At 40.0% G+C, this 10,228-nt stretch overlaps 1 protein-coding gene across 1 annotated transcript; it reads left to right on the top strand.

The window, feature by feature from the left end:
• Nucleotides 1-205: 205 nt before the first annotated feature.
• rpl36 (ribosomal protein L36) lies at nt 206-2,844 on the top strand. The gene is made up of 4 exons (XM_028028669.1): nt 206-298; nt 963-1,057; nt 1,175-1,309; nt 2,727-2,844. The coding sequence occupies exons 2-4, from the start codon at nt 965-967 to the stop codon at nt 2,814-2,816; spliced, it is 318 nt and encodes a 105-aa protein (XP_027884470.1). The 5' UTR covers nt 206-298; nt 963-964; the 3' UTR covers nt 2,817-2,844.
• The last annotated feature ends 7,384 nt before the right edge of the window (nt 2,845-10,228 follow it).

The raw sequence follows: 10,228 nt of genomic DNA, 5'->3' as shown, positions 1-10,228 counted from the left end.
TTTCCACATATATAGCAGAAGCTTCCCCAACTCTTCTAAGTGTGACATTTAACTTACAACACGACTTTATTGTCTGTGGGAATATATGGAATTTTGTTCCTACATAGAAAGAACACGTTCCTCTAATTGTTGGTATAGAAAAACAAAAATTTTACGGGTTTTGAAACTCGCCGATATCCCATGGTACTTCCAAGCCACCGGGGGGCGCTAATATTACTGCTTCCCTACGGGAGCCCGCTTATGCCCCGCCTTTTCCCATCACCAGTCCTTCCGGTTTGAGCGCCATTCTAGACAGCAGGTAAGTTACTGTAATGCCTGAGTAGTGGCTAGAATCTTATTCAAATCTTTGCCATCCTTCCCTTTTTTGTTTATCCATTTTGTTCAAACACAATCATGAACTCTGTTATTTATTTCTGTGTAATATTGCACCGTAATATTTCAGGAAGCGTTAGCTTTTTAACTTGGCACTATATTCGGTAGCGCTTGGCTAGCATACCGGGACAGCAAGTCTCTAACAGAGGGATCTCTCAGAATTATTTGACGTTCAAATTAAACCCATATGAACAGGTGTCGAGTAAAGAGGCTAATCGGAAAACATGACTCTTTGGTGTTCTGCAAACCAGTTGAATTAACTCACATTGTCGACGCGTGTTAGGAACTTTGACTTTGGACACGGCGTGAGATAATGAACACAGGCCCAGTAGCGTGTTTCTACTGCTACCTGGAGTTCATTACGGATGCTGAGGTGATAAGAGGCAGACAATGAAGTAGAGTATGTCACAAATCTGACTTCCATTAGAGTTGTGACATTAAAACTGTGGTGCATCAAAACGGTGAGTCGGTTATTTTTCTTTAGAAACCGCATATACCACAAGCTGCTCGACTATATTTGGCTCATGTTTAGCGCTGTCCTTTCCCTCATTAAGTGTTTTATTTTGATGTTTCCACGTGGTCTTTTGCAGACATGGCTATTCGTTATCCCATGGCTGTTGGCCTCAACAAAGGTCATCCAGTAACCAAAAATGTTACTGCTCCAAAACACAGCCGCAGACGCGGGGTAAGTATCTGCTTCTCTGCATACGAAGCAGGCCATGTTAAATTTTTAAAAGCTATACTTTTCCACAAATGTGCTTTTAATTTAGTTTGAAGTTGACAGTTGGGTGTTACGTTGCAGCGTTTGACCAAACACAGCAAGTTTATTCGGGACACGATCCGTGAAGTTTGTGGCTTTGCTCCGTATGAGAGGCGAGCAATGGAGCTGCTGAAGGTGTCCAAGGACAAGAGAGCTCTGAAGTTCATCAAGAAGAGGGTGAGAAGGGCTGTCCTGGCTGCTTCAGACAGGACAGCAGTAATGTTGTCTTTTCTTCTTTTTTTTTTCATTTTTGTCACCTACATTCCTAAAAGACACTTCATCAATATCATAAATGTTCCAATTCAGAATTTTACGTGCTATCTATTTAGATGATAACAGTAAGGGCACTCTTGATTTTATACCAATAGTGTTTAGACCATTTTTATCATTTTGTTATCAGTGTTGTTTGTCTTAATTTTGGTTTGAAATTCAGCCAACAGTGTAGATTCACTACTGTGGCATCACTGGATCTTAAGGTCATGTTTGACATCATATATAGAGCAGTTTATTTTTGCACATCTGCTCATGTACAGTCCCAGCAGTGTACTCTTCTCTGATAAGCCAGGTGTGTATTTGTTGGACCACCTGTATTACTGCATTACCTTTCTGTTTATAAACTATTTCAAATATGCATGAAGAAAATTTGATTAGAGAAATGAAACTCTTTACATTTTGTTTTTAGGTACTTTTGCCTACCTCAGTGCCTTCAGTTTCCTGGTTGTAGTGTGTGTGTTTTAGTTGTGATGGTTATCAGTGAAGCAGAAAACAGTCCATTCTTTCCCTACACATCATTCACTTCTTACAGAGTACAGTGTCTCTGGGGTAGAACTGAGCCGCACATTAACCGGCTAGAGTGAAATGCACCAGTGGAAACACAACATTTCTGTAGAATTTGAAGGAAAGATATTAATACAATTTGGAATAAACAAAATGTGGAAAATGTGAAGTGCTGTGAAGACTTTGGGGATGCACTGTAGCATCTTTAGGAGGCCTTTAGCTTTTCATCTGAGCTTTATTGACCCCAGAATCTCCATCACTGAGACACATGACCCATCTGACCTGAGCAGTGTGCTGGCTGCTGCTTTTACTGCTTATTTTATTGTCATTATTTTTACTTCACCATTTTGCCTATATTATTTGGTTACTCTCCAGTGTGCAATAGTCCTGTGCAAATAAAGATTGATTGATACTTCACATGCAGATGACACCTCAGATACCTTGAAAGGGGACCCAAGGAGGTAGCAGACTTGCAGAGACCCATAAGTGTTTAATTCTTAACAGATATGAAGCTGTGTGTCTGGGGTGTGTTGCCTGTTAAAATGCATCCCAACTTATTCCTCCAGTTAACTGAGATGTGAATGAACCTATCAAAGCCATTATAAATTGTGGCCTTTCAGAAAATGAAAAGAATTGTAATCTTCTCTTTTGACCAGCATAGAATCATTTTCTAAAACAATTACTTGTTTAGACTTCAGAAATCCAAATGTCCTGATCCTGACCTTAAACAAAAAAATGTCATGGAGAATGTTGTTTTTCATATACCGGTACTAAATATAATGTACAAAAATAAAAAACATTATCTCTTGATTTTCAGATTGGCACACACATCCGGGCCAAGAGGAAGAGAGAGGAGCTGAGCAACGTCCTGGCAGCCATGAGGAAGGCTGCTGCCAAGAAAGAGTAACTCGCCTAATAAAAGCTTGTTCAGTACAGACTCCTGGTTCTGTTTTTTGTCTTTAATGGTGGATGCATCTATGATCTGGATCAAACCATTGTGTAAAGGTTGTGCTATCCAGGTGATAAGCTTTAATGCTTTCACTCAAGGAATTCTGAAGGTTTCATAGAAATGTTTTAGCAAGGGTGTGCTGTGGTTAGCACGCTCCACGTTTGGAGGCCTTAGTCCTCGACGCGGACGTCGCGGGTTCGACTCCCGGCGACCTTTACCGCATGTCCTCTCCTCGCCCTCTTTCCTGTCTGCTAGTGATGGCCAAATGAAGCCTCATGAAGCAATGAAGCTTCCGGCCCATTGCTTTGCCCAAAGGTTTCTTACTCGGTGGTTCATTCATTTCTCACTAGTGACATCTGCAGTCCAAGCTGTGACAGCCTTGTCACTCAGACAGACATATTTAAAAACAATTAGTACATGCAATATTGTCACAAACTCAAACTCTTTGTCAAACTCATGTTTGGTAACAGGAGAGTCAATTAAATCCTATTTAACTAATCTTTTTTAGTTATTAAAATGATTTGTAGTCAATCCTGGTATATGTTGACTGTCAGTGGCTGTTTTCTTTTGTCATTGACTGATTTGACAGACATTTGTTTTAGTGTACTCAGAGTGCGGTGCTTGTTGGGGCAGACAGTATTCTTTGAGTTTTGATTTGCCTCCTAAAAACTAAAATTCTTCAAAAGTTCTCTTTTTCTTGGATTCCTATTGGCTCTCTGATCTGATCCCTTATATTTTTACTCATCAGGCCGGAATTTTACTCTTCCAACAGCTTTAGTCTGTTTCTGCTGTGCAAGACTGATATATTTTTCCAGAACAAAGAAGAATTTTGGAGGTGAAGGGTTTAATTATTTTTTATTTAAGAACCTTGTGAATGATCATCTCAAAGTATTCGCAGATGTCAGATTATTTCTCCTCGCTGGCTCCTTTTCAATCAAGTTCATTTGTGTAGCACATTTTTAGATAGATAAATAGATAAATCTTTATTGTCATTGTCACAAGAACAGCGAAATTTTAAAAGTACCATCAGTCAGTGCATATGCTTAAAAACAAAAAATAACTGTCACAATTCACACAATGTAAGAAATAACAAATAACTGGTAAAAAAAAAAAAAAAACGCACACAAAAAAACTAATAAATAAGAATAGCCACATTCTCACATACATCATTCATGATGATTAATGGTTGTTTTTGATTGCATTTAGTTTTGTTATTGCTGTCAGGTAGAAACTGTCTCTGAGACGGTTGGTTCTTGTTCTGGTTGCTCTGTATCTTCTGCCTGAAGGCAGCAGTGTGAACAGAGAAGGTCCAGGGTGAGAAGTGTCCTTTGTGATGTGTTGTGCTTTTCTTAGACAGCGGTCGCTGTGCAGGTCCTCCAGTGAGGGGAGAGGGCAGCCAATGATTTTTTGGGCTGTATTCACAACCCTTTGGAGAACAACATTGCAGTTTCAAAGTGTTTTACATATTAAAAAACACAAATATAATGTCATAAAATATAATCAATTGAGAAAATCAATAACAAACATTACATTTTGATGAGTGCCATCATCAAAATCATTAATACACATGAACTATAAACGGTTCCTTTTATTTCGGCCACTGCTGAAGACAAATCCTCCCCTGATGCGATCAAATACAATAACTCGAGAAGCAGCGGCTCATCACGCCTTTATTTTGAAAACCGACACGCAAAATGAAGCTGTCACGTGACCAATCAATGCGAGGCCTCGTTTGTTGCCAGTCACGTGGTTTTCAACAAGACAACACAAGCCTCGAAGCGGGGCTTCATCGGACACGCCCCCTTATTACTCGGTACAAGCCTCGAAGCCTGGTTCAGATAGCCCATCACTACTGTCTGCCTAGTGCAGTGCTTCTCAATTCCAGTCCTCAGGCCCCCCTGCTCTGCATGTTTTAGATGTGCCTCTCTTCCAGAACAGCTGATTCAAATGATTGCATGACCATCAAGTGCTGCAGAAACCTGTTGATGACCCATAGATTCAATCCAGGTGAGAAGCAGAAGGGAAACACCTAAAACATGCAGGGCAGGGGGCCTGAGGACCGGAATTGAGAAACCCTGGCCTAGTGTCGCAAAAAATACGAGCCACTACCGCCGCAAAAGGTTTTCGGAGAAAAAAATGGGTAAAAAAATGTTTTAGCTGTCAAGTATTTTGGTGTAACATTGTCTTAATCTTCTGTCTTCATGAAGTTTGAGGGCAGCAGTCTCCCAGACTGCTCAAACGAGTTGGTAAAGAAAAATGTTGCATCCATGCATGTTACAGCCTTCAGAGCTGCACCTAATGATTTAAATCAGCAGGTTCTGGAGTTATCGTGCCCGGTTAGCATGGTGAGGAAATCCGGCCATTTGATTCAGGTGGGTTTGAGCCGGGATGATAATTATTAGGCCCGAGCAGCGAAGCGCTGGCGAAGGCAAGGCCTATTGTTTTAGCAAGATTTCTCGATTTTTTTAAAATTATTTTTCCGCCACTTCGCGCGGCCTTTGGAGGCTTTATCATATTCAGAAACTCACCAAAATTGGCCCCCAAGAAAAATTTTCGGATTCCGGTGTAATCAAGTGAGCGTGGCCAAACTACTCCACAGCGCCCTTAACGTAAGATAGGGGAAACCGTAGGTCTCAGAGATCTGAAACTCGGTAGATAACCCCTCCCACCCTCAGAAGTACACGAACTTGGCGTACTCGCCAAAACAAAGGAAACGCTATAACTTTAACATAAAACAGTCAATTGGCACCAAACTTGGCATGAGTGATCCTGGTTGGATCCCTGAGGATCCTATGTCGTAATTGTCTGACGTCATCTAAGCCCCGGAGCAGGAAGTGACTTTTTTACGGAAAGCTCCATCTCTGGCTCTCTTGACCTAATCAAGATAACCTTGTGTCATATAACAAATAACAAGTTGGTTTCACTTGCTTTAAAGCGCCAAGAGTTTTCAGTGGAGGGCGTGGTCGTGGCGGCGCCTCCGCGAAGTAACAAGTCACTGCGCTGCCATACGTTTGGCTCTAGATTCCTCATGTTTCGACCGCGCTGCACCAAACGCACTGAGATCGATCCTTGTCCGTCCACCCCCGCCCCTACACACAGTATTGGGGGTGGAGGGGAGGTCGCTGTGGAGGGATTAATAATTCCCTCCACAGCGAATTAGCGCTTTATTTTATTTTATATAAAAATAAAATAAAGCCATGCTTTATCCCAGAATTATGAAACTTGGTACATATGTGTATCTTGTCAGGACCTACTAAACATTCTCTTGGAGCCATGGTCCAAACCCAACAGGAAGTCAGCCATTTTGGATCAAATCCACCATCATGTCCATTTCTCCTCCTACAGCTTTCAAGATCCAGGCTTCAAACTCAGTCAGCACAAACTTGAGATTTTGAAGGTCAAAAGTTATCAAAGGAATTTTCCTATGTCAAAGCATGTGGGGGTGGCCAAGCCTCAAATATGGCTATTCACCATGAAACATCAAGGTGGAATAACTTTCCCACGTAAGATCTCAGCTGCACCAAACTAACTGAGATGAATCCTTGTCCACCCACCAACAGGAATCCGGTCAAATATCTATTGGGCGTGGGCTAAGTACTCCACAGCGCCCCCTAGAATGTTTTTAAAAATCAGCCTCAAGCCATGTTTTAACCCAGAATTATGAAACTTGGTACACATGTGTATCTTGACAGGACCAACAAAAAAGTATCTTGGAGCCATGGTCCAAACCCAACAGGAAGTCGACCATTTTGAATCAAAGCCGCCATATTGTCTTTTTTATTGACGTAGTATCTGAGTGAACTCGTCCTACAGCTTTTGAGATCTAGGCTTCAAACTCAGTCAGCACAGTCTTGAGGCATTGAAGGTCAAAAGTTATCAAAGGAATGTTCGTAAGTCAAAACATGTGGGCGTGGCCAAACCTCAAATCTGACCATTCGTGGTGGCATAGGGGATAGCTTGACCTATGTTTGGAGGCCTTGAGTCCTCGACGCGGCCGCATGTCTTCCGCCCTCTTCTTCCCCCTTTCCTGTCAGCCTACTTTCATATAAGGGACACTAGAGCCCACAAACAAAACCCTGGAGGGGTAAAACAAACAAACAAATCTAACCATTCACAATGAAACATCAAGGTGGAACTAGAAAATTTCGGAAGAAATTTAGCCGGGGCCTGCCAAGGCGTGCCCGTCGGTTTGGGCCAAGGCGTTCTCATGCTACAAATTAGCATCGATGCTAAAGAACGCTGCAACGTAATCAATAGCATGTGGAGAATCACAAGAACGTTAAGTAAGGTGGACGTGCACCATTCAGTATGATTTAAAATGTTGTCAAGGCTTTTATTTTGGAAGTTTTGTTAAACTTCATTTCAAAGGGCCAAACTAATCCCATGCGTAATAGTCCTTGGGTTAAAATAGTTATATAATGCTGAAAACGCAAGTAGTTGATGTAAAAATATTCAAGGCTTTTATTTTGACATTTTTGTTAAGCTTCATTTCAAAGGGCCAAACTAATACCATGTGTAACAGTGCTTTGGATGAAAAAGTCAAATAAAGCCAAAAAGAGCAATTACATGATGTAAAAATATTCAAGGCTTTTATTTTGAAAGTTTGTTAAGCTTCATTTCAAAGGGCCAACCTAATCCCATGTATAACAGTCATTGGATAAAATCAGTTATACAATGCTCAAAAGAGCAATAATCTCATGTAAAAATTCTCAAGGCTTTTATTTTGAAATTTTTAGTATGCTTCATTTCAAAGGGCCGAACTAATACCATGTGTAACAGTCCTTTGGATGAAAAAGTCAAATAAAGCCAAAAAGAGCAATTACGTCATGTAAAAATATTCAAGGCTTTTATTTTGAAATTTTCAGTATGCTTCATTTTAAAGTTCCGAACTAATACCATGTGTAACAGTGCTTTGGATGAAAAAGTCAAAGAAAGCCAAAAAGAGCAATTACGTCATGTAAAAATATTAAAGGCTTTTATTTTGGAATTTTTGTTAAACTTCATTTCAAAGGGCCAAACTAATCCCATGTATAACAGTCATTGGGTTAAATCAGTTATATAATGCTCAACAGAGCAATTATCTGATTTAAAAATATTCAAGGCTTTTATTTTGAAATTATTATTATGCTTCATTTTAAAGTTCCAAACTAATCCCATGTGTAACAGTGACTGAGTTAAATCAGTTATATACAGCCCATAGCAGCAAGTAGTTCTAAAGGCCAGTTCAGTCAACCTCTGTTTCAACTGAGGGTTCCACTATAGTTAGAACTACAGTGATGCGTATTTGTAGTCCTAATCAGCAGCCAATAGCCTCTTGAGTTCCGTTGCTATGTTAAACTAGAAAATTTCGGAAGAAATTTAGCCGGAGCCTGCCAAGGCGTGCCCGTCGGTTTGGGCCCGGCGTTGTCACGCTACAAATTGGCATCGATGCTAAAGAACGCTGCAACGTAATCAATAGCAGGCTGAGAATCACAAGAACGTTAAGTAAGGTGGACGTGCACCATTCAGTATGATTTAAAATGTTGTCAAGGCTTTTATTTTGGAAGTTTTGTTAAACTTCATTTCAAAGGGTCAAACTAATCCCATGCGTAATAGTCCTTGGGTTAAATCAGTTATATAATGCTGAAAACGCAAGTAGTTGATGTAAAAATATTCAAGACTTTTATTTTGGAATTTTTGTTAAACTTCATTTCAAAGGGCCAAACTAATCCCATGTATAACAGTCATTGGGTTAAATCAGTTATATATTGCCCAACAGAGCAAATATCTGATTTAAAAATATTCAAGGCTTTTATTTTGAAATTATTATTATGCTTAATTTCAAAGTTCCAAACTAATCCCATGTGTAACAGTTACTGAGTTAAATCAGTTATATACAGCCCATAGCAGCAAGTAGTTCTAAAGGCCAGTTCAGTCCTGATCTGTTTCAACTGAGGGTTCCACTATAGATAGAACTACAGTGATGCGTGTTTGTAGTCCTAATCAGCAGCCAATAGCCTCTTGAGTTCCGTTGCTATGTTAAATAAGTTTCTCACCAAGGTGTGAACTGTTACTGACAGAGCCTGAGACAGCCTAGAAAATCCTGTCGCATGACTTTGCTCTGAAGCACCGTGACAGAAAACCGTACGGTCTAGATAAATTTCGAAAACATTTTACCGGAGCAGACATGTGTATCAATGTGAGGACCGATTTTGATACCAATCGTGCGATATTTGTGGGCGTGATGGCGATTTCAAAATTATTTTGGGCTCAAAAAATCTCTTCATTTCTCACTCTAGCCGAGATCTAAAGGCCCTGGCTCTCACTCTAATTTTCGGAAAAATGAGAAACTTTGGGTCGCTTAGAGACAAATTGTGGACAAACCGTAATTGGTATCGACGAGCCGTCTTCACTTTTGAAGAGATCACAGACGTATCTACAAAATGAAATTTGAATGGCATTTCTACGTGAATTCGTGACGACACAGAAAATCCTCAAAAATAGGGTATTTCTAGGATTTTTCCCATTGACTTATAATGGGGTTTTTTTCGTAGATTTTTGCAAATTATGTCGCCATGTTAACCCCGAGTCCCACCAAAAGTAATAACTCCAATGGCGTGAATTTTCTGCACGTTTTGATACCTCTTTTGTAGGTGTGCACGCAGCGGTATGAGCCGCATTAATGGTTACGGAAGAAAAATAAAGAATACTAGAAAATTTCGGAAGAAATTTAGCCGGGGCCTGCCAAGGCGCGCCCGTCGGGTTTGGGCCCGGCGTTGACACGCTACAAATTGGCATCGATGCTAAAGAACGCTGCAACGTAATCAATGGCATGTGGAGAACCACAAGAACGTTAAGTAAGGCGGACGTGCACCATTCAGTATGATTTAAAATTTTGTCAAGGCTTTTATTTTGGAAGTTTTGTTAAACTTCATTTCAAAGGGCCAAACTAATCCCATGCGTAATAGTCATTGGGTTAAATCAGTTATATAATGCTCAACAGAGCAATTATCTGATTTAAAAATATTCAAGGCTTTTATTTTGAAATTTGCAGTATGCTTCATTTCAGAGGGCCAAACTATTCCATTGTGTAACAGTGCTTTGGATAAAAAAGTCACATAAAGCCAAAAAGCGCAATTACCTGATGTAAAAATATTCAAGGCTTTTATTTTGAAATTATTATTATGCTCCATTTTAAAGTTCCGAACTAATCCCATGTGTAACAGTGCTTTGGATGAAAAAGTCATATAAAGCCAAAAACAGCAATTACCTGCTGTAAAAATATTCAAGGCTTTTATTTTGAAATTTTCAGTATGCTTAATTTTAAAGTTCCAAACTAATCCCATGTGTAACAGTGCTTTGGATGAAAAAGTCATATAATCCTCAAAACA

The sequence above is a fragment of the Xiphophorus couchianus genome, chromosome 9 (assembly GCF_001444195.1).
Source record: "Xiphophorus couchianus chromosome 9, X_couchianus-1.0, whole genome shotgun sequence".
NCBI lineage: Eukaryota > Metazoa > Chordata > Actinopteri > Cyprinodontiformes > Poeciliidae > Xiphophorus > Xiphophorus couchianus.
Note: the sequence above shows the minus strand (reverse complement) of the source record. Positions and strands in the feature narration are given on the sequence as shown.